General features: G+C 36.0%; 1 protein-coding gene across 3 annotated transcripts in view; it reads left to right on the top strand.

Annotated features, from left to right (window-relative positions):
* Nucleotides 1-13,784, top strand: part of BCKDHB (branched chain keto acid dehydrogenase E1 subunit beta) — a 154,379-nt gene that overhangs the window by 16,671 nt on the left and 123,924 nt on the right. For all 3 annotated transcript variants that reach the window (XM_067294065.1, XM_067294066.1, XM_067294067.1), the window contains exons 4-5: nt 9,018-9,151; nt 9,795-9,950. In XM_067294065.1, coding sequence (XP_067150166.1) covers nt 9,018-9,151; nt 9,795-9,950 — 290 coding nt within the window. The remainder of the gene's footprint in view (nt 1-9,017; nt 9,152-9,794; nt 9,951-13,784) is intronic.

Here is a 13,784-nt window from a genome sequence, read left to right as displayed (position 1 = left end):
TCAGAGTTTCCCTTTTTGCAGCTTTGTTTCATCCTTTCATGTGTACCTGAAAAGAACCTGATCTTGCCCATTTTTAAACTACTTTCTGCCTTTCCATTATGGAGGAATTAAATGACAGACATGCAAATCTACAGGCCATTCAAAGTTGTATAAAACCCAAGCCCTCCCCTTTCCCCTCACCCCCTAATAAGGGAGAAAATTACACAATATATTTTATCGTTACTGCTTAAGTCTTTACCTTTTGTTTGGATACTACTTTGTCACAAATGACAGGAAATCTGAACTGGGAGAGAGTGCTAGGAAAGTCTTCCCCATTTGCTTTAGGAAGGTAGATCTGCTAGTAAATAAATTTTCCTGTGTCCTGCCCTATCCAAGGGCCATGAGCCTGAAAATTAAGTAAATGCTTAATGTTATGTTCATGTTATGAACAACTTAAGAATTTATTAAGTTTTACAATTAACATCTAGCAAAGAATAAATACTGTGTTGCATTATAACTTATAAGCTTTTTCTAAAAGGTAAGAACGAGAGAGTCGGTTCATGCAAAATCTAGCTTGAATTGATCTGAGGGTAAAATGGAAAGACAGTATTTCCATGTGTACAGTCTGTCAGCAATCCTTTAGAAAGTAACTTTTCCTTCCTTCCAAACTTGCCATTCAGTACCTGCAAATCATAGGCATAATTGAGGTGTCTGGTCCCAATCCCAGTCCCATTTGCTTAGTACTCCAGCACTTCTCCTGACTCTGATACTAAAATAAACTGCATAAAAATGCAGTAAACATCCTCTTTTCCTAAGGGAATCTTGGAGGGGAGGAACTGAAAGTACAGTCTGGATGTATTGAAAGAAAAATGTACCATCTTGAGTAGGAGAATGGCATGTTGAGAACACTTGGAAATAGAACTGCTAGTTCAAATATTCAGGTCTGTTCAAACCTATGAATGCCTTGAAAATAGTAATCAGGGAAGACTTAGAAGTAAAACTGACCTTTCAGCAGTTGATAATTTCATATTTGTTTGAATTAGACTCTTCAAAAGTGTTGCTTCTGTTACTGGAACAAATGAAGTCTGGATAAACCTGTGAGGAGTTCCTGTTTTTAACAGGTAATTGCCAGAACACGTCCTTTTCTTTGGGCAGTACTGTGGTAATTAGTGCTTCATAAGTATACATTTTTTGTGCTAAGTGATTTTTTTTTCCGAAGGAAAATTAAGACTGCTATAAACAAGTGAAACTGAATAAGATGCCTTGTGTCGTTTGACTTTTGTAAAGGTTTTTATGGATTAAGAAGTCTGTATCCTTTGTTGAAGAATAGGTCATGTTAACACGGGTTTTGCAACAGCAAAAGTGGGTGCAGCTAATTTAGTGCACATGCATCTCTGTTCTGACCCTGTTTTCTGTCATTCACAGCTTTCTGAAATACCTTCTTTTGACTCAGCCATGTATCTGATTGTCAGAACATGACTTTTGGAAAAGTTTAAGGGTAAAGTGATGGAAGTCTGCCATGGAATTAGCTGCTAATTAATCAAAGTTTATATAAATTTTTGGTTCAAAGTAAGTAAATTTTGAGCTTTTTTGGAAAGCATAGGCTGTGTATACATAGTGATTTTTGTGTGGGGGATATGTATGCCTATCCTGTAACAGACCCAACTCATTGCACTTGACTTGAGTCTTTCTATTGACTTAAATAATGGCTAAAGCTTGGCTGAAGGAGTGTAGGGGACTGAGCTAGGTAAGAGGTATAGCTGAGTCCTTGAAGTCCGCTGGGGATGTGTGGGCAGATGAAGGGTTCTGGGCTCAATCTGTGCACATTTTCATTATGAGAAGTTGCAATGTACTAATGAAATCCTTGTCATTTCATTAGGTTGCTTTTCACCTACTAGGTAGATGAAATAGTCTATTTTAGCATGGGCAGGTCTGGAAAAAGCAGCTTTTCAAATGGCACAGTGCTATAGTGTGCATAGATTCAAGGCAGAGAGGTAAACCGTCTTTGCCTATGTGAAACTTAAGCTCTGCTTTGGACAAGTAGATTTTAAATTTGCACTTTTGGCTGGAAAGCTAATATGTTTTTCCTGGTGTTTACTACAGGGGAATAGTGTCCATTGCACAGTCATTTTGAAGCTGAAGATCTCAGTGGGATTTCAATAGAAGAAGTGTTAGCACAGATTGGTAAAATTAATAACAATTTACTAGAACTGTTTCATGTTAGGAGTTCTAAAAGAACGGACTTTGAATTTACTAAACTACTTGCTGTGGTATCTGCCCTATCACTTGCTAGCTTCCATTCCTCTGATACTAAGTGACACCAATCGTAACCCCTACTGCCCCCTTAAAAGGGATTGTGGGATCTGAAAAGTCTGATTTTTGCATAGATTGTTATAAATTTTATTAAAATAGAATTAGTAGGGGCACATCTGTGAAGAATCCTAGATATTCTAGCAGTAGAACAGTTCTTTAAAAGCAGAACTCAATCATTTCTATTTGAATTTTCTACACAAAGTCCTCCTCCAGTGAATAGCAGAGAAACTAACCTGCTAGGACTTCCTTTTCTTTTTGGACCTTTGTTTTTGCAAGCGCATCCATGACTGGTGCTGTCAAAGACAGAATATTGAGCTTGTTGGACTCCTCCTCTTGACTTCTCATGTATTTTTTTAATGAAAATTAATGAGATTACTGGGCAAATAGAATGCTGCTTGGATATATTAAGAATTTAATTATTAGCAAAAGTCAATACTGCCATTCTTTCTTTAAGACTCCTTTTTGACAAAAGTGATGTAAAAGTGTCTTAGAAGAAAAAAAAAACTTGACTAAATCAACAGTGCTCCCCCTTAGTCCACTCAAATCTTTCAAGGTAGGCTCTTAGGGAGCAATGTGAGATTGATTGGAAGTGGAGCCCTGGATGATGTGCTAGTATATAGAAGGTTTTATATCTTTTGAATATCACATTTTTGAAATTAAATTAAGACAGGAACATGTTTTACTGAAGATACTGAAAGCTGAAATACTTTTTTCCTGACTTCTTGGAACAAATAAAGATGAAGCAGGCCAAAGCATTAATGCACAATAATCATCTGCATATGTCTATAAACATGTGTTCTGTTAGGTTGCTATGAAACTTCTCATTCTTGGAGGACAAGAACGTGACAGTAAGACTGTCTTAAAGTTGTTGCCCCTTAGGCAGAGGGTCAGTGGTAATTTGACCATTTGTGGGGTTCTGTGTGTATTATTTAACTTGATGTTTTGAAAAATCACAAAGATCAATCCTGTTTTATACAAATGTAAGCATTCAGGGGAAGATGCAAGAATGGGTTAAAAATTGCTTTTAACCAGCTACTGTTTCTTTCCTCAAAGTTTTTAATCTTGTCAGATTTACTTTTTTAGCTGATCCTTCCAGTCTATTTATTCCCTTGCTTAACATGCACCTAATCCTCCTAGTTCCTGGGATGGAGAGATGAGAAGAATCATCCATTTTTCACATAGCCCTGTTTGTCATGCTTTTTCCCTCACTGATGGGGAAAAGGGCACCAACCTGTTGAGATGGCTGAAGCGAGAGATGTTTATTAAGCTCGGCAGATTAATTGAAACGGGTAACAGTGTAATGTCTTTCTTCAGAGGCTGACGTACATGGTTTCAGATAATGTAGAGATACTGCTTTCACCTGTAGCAAAAAGTGTGTGAAATTTGTGTCCATTTGCTTTGAGCTGCTTGGTTGACGCAAGGGTACATTTTAGGAAATGTTTCTTCATTGATATGGAAATGAAATATGAGGAGACAAAGTATCTCTGGTTATTAGTCTGCTTGAGTTAGATTTCAGTTGAGTGAACGGCTTGCAAAGGAAGATCTTAATGACTTGCTGTTTATCAACATTGGCTTCCTTTTCACAGTTTGAAAACACATGAAAATCCATGGGCTTAATAGCTTTAAATTTTCAGTGTTAATTTAAATAGTTGGTATTAGTTTTGTTAACAATTTCCATATTGTATAAATAAAAATGGGTGGTTAAAGCCATACTGTACAATTTTCAGTGTTCAGGGAAATTAATAAATTTGTTTTATTCTAATCATATTTATAACTTCTTGTCTTAAAAGGTCACATTTTATTAACAACAACAAAAAACACTTCTTGAAATTCTATCCAAGGCTATAGTTTTTCCCTGCTGTTCAATAAATAGTTGTGCTTTAAGTTAGGCTTGTAAGAAAGGATCAGTATCATTGTTCTGCATGTGAATTCAGAAGTCTCCCTGAATAATAGGAGTCTTGTTCAGTGAGTATTAGCTGGATCTTTCTTTCTTTGTCTCAGGGTAATTGTCTTTACAATTTCAAGCTATAGCACTTCAAGCTTATGCGTTTAGTTCTGAAAGTTTAAATTAGGTCCATCAAGTTGTTCGTGTTATAACTGTCACGTATTTCATGTTTGCTTTTACTGATTTTCACTTCATTTATTTTATCATACTCTTTTGATAGCACCATGCTGTCTCTAATTTAATATCTCAATAGTATTTTGGATGTTTTATTAGGGTGTCTTTTATATTTCAAATCATACAGAGCAATATTTGTGTGATGGATCCAAAATGCTTTTAAGTTCATGCACCTACCCCAAATTGATATTAAACAATTAAAAAGTTTTTCATAGATTATTAGTTGAAACTCATTTTACAGAGTAGTTCAAATACATTTCAGTATGAGGGTGAAATAAACTTATTTATCGAACCAGTATATAATGCTATTTCAGCTTACTCTGAAAAAAATCTGTTAACAAAGAATAAGATTAGGTGAGCCTAGTATGATCTGACTTTTTCCTTCTGAGTCCTTCTCAACAGTCTTTGTTTTGTTTTTATTCTGTTCAGACATTATTCTGTTTTTTATATAGTTTATGTGGTAGAGTTTTAAACCAGACTTACATTTGCATTTCAGTGTTAGTGTGTGTTAAAATGTAATAGAAGTTTATGTGGAGGAAGAGAGAATGATGATTGACTATTTTGGTTTCAATATATATTTTTAGATTTTTTTCTGAATTTAACTGATGTTTTTGTTTCAGTCTCTTCTATAACTTATTTTTTGCAGTGTTTTCTTTTCTGATTATGTCTATAATCTGCATTCTGATTACCAGTTGTTTGCTACAAAATATCCTGTTCCTATTATCTGTTTTTGTATTTTCTGGTTTTGTTTTTCATGTTTGCAGATCATGGTTCTTTTGAAGCATCTACCTGGCATCCTTTTTATTCTGTATAACAAGTTATGCCTTTCTATACTGACACTTCACTTGTGTTATCCCACTACACACTATTGCTTTGTTATCACAGTCAAATAACTGTTTTGTTCATACATTGAGGGTAACTCTTCCTGCTTATTATTGTTCTACTTTTTTTAGCTGATACGGGAACATCTTAGATCCTTTCCATATGTGATTGTGATCTTTGCCGGCCTGTTTTATTCTTATGATATCTGTACTGCATTCATGACTTGGCTTCATAAATTCAATTTTGGCAATCTAAGCAATGTCTGAGAGGGAGGAACCTTAACCAAGTAGAATAGCGCACTCCAGGCAAACCGTAAGAAGTTAAAATCCAATGTCCTTCCCACCCCTCAACTACTTACTAAACTGTGCTTCCTAACATACTTGACTTTCAGGCACCTCTGAAAATTATTAAGAAAGTATTTTGGAGATTTACGATTACCTGTATATGATCAAAAGTTCAAGTAAGCAAATGAGGTGAAATAGACTGATCTGCCAGTAGACTTCTAAGAAGTAAGAAAGCATAATATGTCTTGGGAACATTAATATATTTTCAGTCTATTAAAATATGAGTTGTTTTTAATTAAAAATTTAGTGAAATTTCAGTGAAAGAGAATGGAAATAAGATGCCTGTTTCAAGGCAGTCTAGATTAAAACAAGAGGGGGAGATGTTTGTCAGTTGTTTACAGTGCTGCAGATGGATATGGTATAGCCAGCTTTTCGGTTGTGTCTGAAACAGGGCTTCCCCAGACTCCCAGAGGGTGGTGAGACGTGGGACTGATACACGTGGGCCTAGGCTGGGTATGTTCCTTTCTCCAGAAATGCCTTGATAAAAAGTATTTTGGTTAAAGGAAGCTGCCTAGTCGTTGGATTATACTGGGTGCTGAGGAGCAGGAGCACAGATGCTCAATCCGTGTTTGTCTGGTTAAGGCAGCTAGAGTTGGCGCTGGTGTCTGCAGCCAAGGCCTGTTCAACTTGGAGACCTGCATGGTTAGTGAAGCAGAGGCTGGCATGCCTCTGAGTAGGCCCTCAGGCAACCAAGGTTACGCCATCTTCGAGGAATGAGAACAGTTTACGTAAATAATGTACAGTCTCTAGTTTCAAAAATAATCTTGTGTTCTCCTCAGTTCTTTTCTTCATATTTCTCTGGTGTTGTTTTCCTTCTCCATCCTATGGACTTATTTATTGATCTAGAGTTCTGCAGAAATGGGATGAAATAGTCCAGAAAGCCAATGTGCTGCTTTCTCTGTGGAACAGGAATAGTCCTCATGTGATTGAAATCCTCTCCCTTTTGTCAGCTCTTATGGGAAGAAGTAATTGCTTTTTGATGCATTTTTGAAACACTTTTTATTAGAATTCTCAGCAGTAAAGCTGAGGAATGATTGATGTCTGTCAGAAGTGAGTGTAATTTATGGAGAAAATAAAAAACAAATTAGGTCTTCTAATGAAGATCTTGCCTAATTCCAGATTTCTCACAGCATTCTGTTGTCTTTTTCCGTTATTTAGAAAGTAAGGCTTTCAGGGCTGGGTCTGTGTATACACAGATACAGTGCCAGGCAAATTGGTAGTACTAACACAGGAGGAATAGAAATATACCAGCTAGTAGCATTGCCTAGGCGCTCTAGTAAAAACAAAACGAAACAAAAAAACCTAGCAACACTAAATGGTAGTATTACTAACTTACTGTCATTCTGACTTCAGGTGTCATTTTAAGTCTGTTGAATTATAGGCTGCTTTCAACCACAGTACCTACAGAAATTATTAGTGTTTATTTTTTATTTTTTTTTCTCCCTCCTCCCAGGAGATGTGAAGCAAAGTACAGATGACCCACACCTAGAAATCACTTTGATCAACCTGCTCATGTATTATCTTGGGAACAAGAGCTAGTTGCTTTTTCTACTTGTAAAATGTTCTCTGACCTGCAAGATACTCTGTGATTCAGAGTTGATCAGAGTCATACCGCACGTCTGCTGGACATCTGAATGACAAAATAACTTCTTTCAAGAGCTAGGCAATAATTTTGTTAATCTGGAATTCAGTTTTACTTATTGAGCTACCTATGGTAACGCTCTTATCTCCAATGGCAATGGCAGAAGAAAGGAAAGCTAAAATTTCCTTGAAAATTAATTTCTAAACAAGAAGCAGCCAAGTGTACATGTGTCTTAAAAGTACTCAAGGTTGCTATGATTTATGTTTGAAACAGTGATTTATGAGAAATGAGTAGAAGATGTGGAAGTTCAGAATGACGAAGTTGAGAAAATGGTGCCTTCCTCCACCCCAAATCTTTAAGCTGTTTGAAAACATTTCCTCTATGTTGTGTGCGAAATTGTGGCGTATGCTGCGGTTGTGATAACCCTTCAGAGTTGTGATGGCTTGGGTAGCCTCACTGACAATACCAAAACTTTAATATCATTGAATGGATTATATTTATTTAACCCTGCATTGAATGTGTAGTGTCTTAGTCACATTCCTGCTGGGAGGAAAAGGGAGGAAGTAGAGGGAGAGCCAAAAACTAATTCCTGATTTGTCCAAAAAAAGCCCCCAAACAAAGTAACCCTTGAAGTTTGAAAATCAGAAGACCAAGTAAAGCACATGCACACTGTCCAAGCAGTGACATAAATACAGCTGTGGATAACAGTTCAGTTCTGACCATCCCTTTCTAAAATCTTTTGCTATCTTTCCTTTCTTCACTTTATCAACTTTCAACTATTGAAATTAGGAGTTTTTGTTGTAATGATTTTCCTTATTATTAATTTGTTTGTTATTTATTTGGTTATTGCTTAGTTATTAGCTTGTTGCATAGCCACTGTGTGCAGCATGCTCACTTTTTTCCATCCAGTTTGAAGTCTTGGCATATTCCTACATAATAGTAATAAATGCCTATGGAAACCTACTATCTTTTTTCTCGGTGCTGAAAAAGGAAAATTTAGTAGCATTGCTAAGTCTCATGTTGATCTGCTGAGGCAGTAGGGTACTGCTGGCAAATAATGTAACTATATCTTATAGAATAAATTGTAGTAGTGTTTAAACACCTTCTTTTTTTGTTTTTAATTGCGTGCATTGAAGAATTCTGTCTTCAGTCATCTTTTAGACTGATGCATATTTAGAACATGAAAATGGCACAGAAATATGTCAGGGTTAAAATGACTTCTTTGCACTCTCATGGTGAAAGTTAGATGTAGAAAACAGAATATTTGATTTCCAGTCTTGTGCCTCCAACAGCAGGAACAGCTTCCTTCTCTTGCTTTGGAGACAAACCAAATGCTTTGGTAAGTGCAGTCTCAAGCATGTTGCACTGGGCACTGCTTATGTTGAGTGACAGTATGCTTTCATCCAGAGGCCTTGGTCAATCAACCTGCATTTATTGTGGACAGTTCATTTTGACTGTCTGAAGAAAGAAAAAAAAAAATTAACAATACTTCTCTATTGTAAGCTTTTTTTTTAAAGCATGTAGGTATTCCATACTCCTCCCATATAAGCATGGGTTTGCATGCTTATCTATATGCATATCAGAACAAATTGTTTTCTCTGAAGTGTTAATAAGAACGTTGTAAGTTACATAAACTCTTCTTGCATTTGTTTGTCCTTGTCTTCCTCTGAGCTGTTACAAATTAGAGTGAAAGAATCATTACCTGTGATACTTATGGTTGCTAGACATAAAAAGCCCATCTAAAGGGCCATATGCTTTACTGCAGATGACTCGTTTGTAACTTGAATATATCTGTGCCTAAAGGTAGTGTTTTCCACTTATTGCTGGTATGTTAAAGAATTTTTTTCTTCTTTTGTAGGTAAAGACAGAGTTTTCAACACTCCCTTGTGTGAGCAAGGAATTGTTGGTTTTGGGATTGGAGTTGCTGTTGCAGGTGCTACTGCCATTGCAGAAATTCAGTTTGCAGATTACATTTTTCCAGCATTTGATCAGGTTAGTACTAGTAAATAAAGTAAAAAGGAATCTTATGACAGTTTCAGTGACTCTTCTGATAGTATTAATACTTGTTTTTTATCTGCTATTTTAGCAAATATATCCACAGCCATATTACTAATATTTATGCATACTTTAAGTAAACAGGAAGGTACAGGGGCCAGGTTAAGGGATGAATAATTAATGCAAATTAAAGGTGGGTTTGAAGCACATGTTTGTTTTTATTTTTGGTTTTGTGGCCATATTGACTTAAGCAGCCTTAAATTCTGCAGCTGTGCCTTTCCAACACCGTGTCTCACTTCTTTATGCTGTTGCAGCCTGTTGTGTGGCCATTTGATAAAATTAATCTTTGAACTGGGTTAGTGGACAGTATGGTGACTTTTATGGGAAAACTACTGGGCTGTATGGCCACTCTTGAGGCATCTAACTTGAGTACTCTGAATTGGTGCCTCATTTCTCTTAGAAAATGCTTGCTCCTCCACTGACTTCACAGGCTTCTTTTGCTTCTAATTTGGTCCTCTGACTGACATGCATGAAGTAGATGGTGTAAATATATCTCATGCATTATAGAGGTTGATACATAGTTAAAGTTAATGGACTGAATGTTACTATAGTATATGAAAGGCTTAATCTTTTTTTCCAGATTGTTAACGAAGCAGCAAAATATCGTTACCGCTCTGGAGATTTGTTCAACTGTGGCAATCTTACCATCAGAGCCCCCTGGGGTTGTGTGGGCCATGGTGCACTGTATCACTCTCAAAGTCCGGAAGCTTTTTTTGCTCACTGTCCAGGAATAAAGGTAAAGTGACTCTTACTTTATTTTGCTAAGGTTCATTTTGATTGTACCTGACTAATGATGAATCTGGGTGCAGGCAGAGAAAGGAGGCTTAGAAGTGAAGGAGAGGAGACTTAAGTTTCAAATCATAAGCTGTATTAAGACTAATATAGTAGTGAAGTACACAACAAAAGATTTGCATCAAACGTGTTAATTGAAAACCGTTTAGCTTTCAATATATAAAACTTAAACTGTGTCAAGAGTTTAAGAATTTATAGTCATCATTGAAGTAATCTGAACCTGTCTAGTTAGCACATTTCATATTTGTGTGCTTTATGCTTGAAAAAGCATACATTTTACTTTTGTTCTGTGTCCAGTATAGTATATAGTATAGTATATAGTATATATAATAATTGATACTTTTTTTTTTGCTTCTGTCTTCCTAAGAACATTGTCAAATTAATTTATGTGAATGGTAACTTGAGACAAGCTTTCTGCAGGATAAAGTGGTATCCCTTGAAAGTTGGATCCTAGCTTTTACACTGACTTCTTGGTGGAGGGGTGGGGGAGGGACCTGGTCATCTCAGATCAATACATCTGTTCTAAGAGCGTCCTCTTTGCCAGCTCTCCATTTTTCCTGAGTAAATTTTTGTCTATGGACTTCTACTTTTGGATTAACTGGCATCCAGTCCACTGAGGAAATGACTCATAGGTTGATTAATCTGAATGACTTTGAAGCAAAAATGGTATTTGTGTGCTGGAGACAGGTGTTCATTGTTTATCTAGTGTTAAAATACTGTCTATATGTGATTTTGGTGTTTTCAAAACTTTGGATGTTACTCTTTTACAGGGAGTCTGTAGTCCTTTCTCCTGCTTGTTTCTCTTTACTTAAAAAAATGAGCAAACAAAAGACATCCAGAAACATACACAAACCAGAAGTACCAGATCAAAATCTTACTATTAACATTTTATTGCATGTTATTCACATTTTATTCCATGGTATTTGAGAAACAGAATGCATTTTTTATCTTTGGGTGTTGTTTCATTGCACAGTATTTCTTGAATATCTGATAATATCCAATCAACTTTTGACATGAAAGTAATTCAGAACTGAAACATATACAGTTTCTCTGAAGGCACTTTCAGTAGAAATTCTTAAGGGGATTTGGGTACTTTAGAGTCTTATTTTGTAACTGCAACAAAGATTTGATTCTGACTTTAGTTGCTGCTGCTAGGAAAAAGCAACAGCTGTATGTGTTGCGAGGAAAATTTGTCAGTGCAGAACTGGAAAACTTAAAAACAGGTTTTAAATCAAGTGAACCATTACAAAGAAAGCTTTGTTCAGAAAATGACTACTAAATTGACCATCTACTAATTGTAGACAGGGAAGTGGGGAAAGAAAATTGTTTAAAAAGCACAATGCAGAGCACTCGAAATAATGTTAGTTCACTCAAGAATATCGTCTTTGAAGTGTTTTTATACTGAACTTGAAAAATATTTCCCTATATAGGCAAATGTAAACTACAAAGTCTTCTACAATGTAGTTGAATCAGATGGTTTCTTGAGCTTGTTTAAAAACTGTGATATAGAAGAACAACTTAACTTCTAGTGTTCAGTGAGATACTGATGACAGAGCTAATATAAGTTGATTTTGTGGGTCTCTTAAATCTTTTTACTGAACAAAATGCTGAGATTTTTGTGGTCCACTCTGGTGAATAAAATTTCCTTTCTAATCTAGTGCAATCCAGTATTACTGTACTTAGTCCCCTGAATAAGTTAGGAAGTCAGAATTTTATTTTATCAAATAATTTCATTTCTTTTTCTCTCATTGTTTGCTTTTTTTCTCTTTTTGATATTTGTTTCTTCTTTCAGTATAGATGTATGGATTGAAAATACCCTTCCAGGTCGGCATCATATACTGTAAATCAGAGCTCTCTCAAGGATGAGATGAGATGAGGGGTGCATGAACAGGAGACAAACATGCTGGTGTGTGGCTTGCTGGTGCTACTCTGGAAATCCTGTCTGCAGTGGGGTGTAAAAGGAGCCATAGGGAAGGAGGGGAAGAGTGAGTTGCTGAGGGCTTGAAGGAACCCAGAGAACAAGTTTCTTGGCTAAAGTGCTAAAACATCTTGCTACCACTAATAGCTGTGTCTCAAAGTGGATGTTGAATTCTGTTGAACTGATGGATCAATGCACTAATATTCTTGAAGTACAGAGAAATATTTTAGACTCCATATCTTTTGAATATTGCATCTTTAAAAGCAACATACTCCTTTAATTTTTGCAAGGATCTTCATTAATGCAGTTAAATACTGTTTAAAACAGTTACTGCTTCTTTACCAAAGTTGAAACCTATCTCTTTCATAGATATGTGCTAGTGGTGTGATATGTTAATGTTAATTCAGCGAAGGCTTTATCTTCAAATTTGCAGGCCGTTTTTCATATGTACCCAATCTTTGATGTATATGTATCCAGGTATCCAAATGAAGCTGTGATTCAGATGCCTGTGCTGAAGTCCCATATCTGTGCATATTGTGCTCAAATTATGGGGGGAAAAAAGGCCATGTGTTTCAAACTGGGGAGGGTAGGATGTATCTTTGGGGAGGACAGTTTTCAAAACTGCTTTCTTATGAACCTATGCAGTTGATTCCTGACTTCAGGTTGTTATACTGTTTTTCCGTAGGTGAAAGATGAGGTTTAAATTTTCCAGGCAACACAGCATTTGCACAACACCAGCTATTCAGAGGAGGAACTGTATTAGTGCTTAAGACAAAACTTGCTGGAATGGCAAGGACATTGGATCACTGTATCTTTTGTTTGCTCTTATAAGCATTTTAATGGATCAAACTCTCTCCTAAAATTATCTTGTTGACTCCCTGTATTCCATTGAGAGATTGCTCCAGAATTTTTGCCATAGCAACTAGAAACTTTCTTTTTATTGCCGGCTTAAATTTGTTCATGACTAACTTGTATCTTTAACTTATCTGTCCTTTATCTTCTTATCTTTCATGTACTAGGAGAACTACTGTTTTCCCTTTGGTCTTTGCTTTGTTAGACTAAACAAACTAAACTACTGAAGATAGGTTAAATACTTTTTGAAGCTCTTTTGGTACCTGTTTCCCTTCATTTTCTTTGAAAACAAATGATATAGTCATGAAGTATTCCAGCTGAGTTTCTAGCAGTAATTTTTGCAATAGCATTAATACTTCCTTGTCTCTATTATGCTTTTTTATGGTTGTACTACATAGGGTCCTAGCCATCCTTTGAGCAGATACTAGATTCCGATCTTTGTCTGAATTTCTACTGCTGAGCTCTGAATTTATAGGAAAAAAATAGTCCCTATATGTGTGACTTTTCACTATGTATTGTTCAGTTTCCTTTTGCTTTTGTCAAATCATGTGATTTAGGTCTTTCTCCTTGGTATCAACCTCTGTATTGGTGGTGACTCTCTTGTACATTACATGCTATACACTCCACATTCTGACTTAAATATCATAAATGACTAAAGTAAATAGTCTGTCCTAAAAACAGTGCTAAGGAGCTACACAAGCAACATCATTCAGTCTGATGATTTCCTATGTCAGTTATTAAATGCTTTGTTAAAGTTTAAATAGATTAGATCTCCCTTGTTTAGAAAAATCAGTTATCAAATTAATTTGGCATTATAGATAGCTGATTAAGTCAGGTTGTGTTCTGGCACTTTCCTTTTACTTTTATATCGATAAATATTACTCTCAAAAAGTATTTTAAAGCCTTGCAAACTACTGGAGGTAGTTAATGGGCCTGTAGTTGGACCCATCCAAACCTGGATTTTTTTTAACAGACCTGGATTTTTTTTAATAGGCACTACAACTAATG

The sequence above is a fragment of the Apteryx mantelli genome, chromosome 3 (genome assembly GCF_036417845.1).
Source record: "Apteryx mantelli isolate bAptMan1 chromosome 3, bAptMan1.hap1, whole genome shotgun sequence".
NCBI classification, from domain to species: Eukaryota; Metazoa; Chordata; class Aves; order Apterygiformes; family Apterygidae; genus Apteryx; species Apteryx mantelli.
Note: the sequence above shows the minus strand (reverse complement) of the source record. Positions and strands in the feature narration are given on the sequence as shown.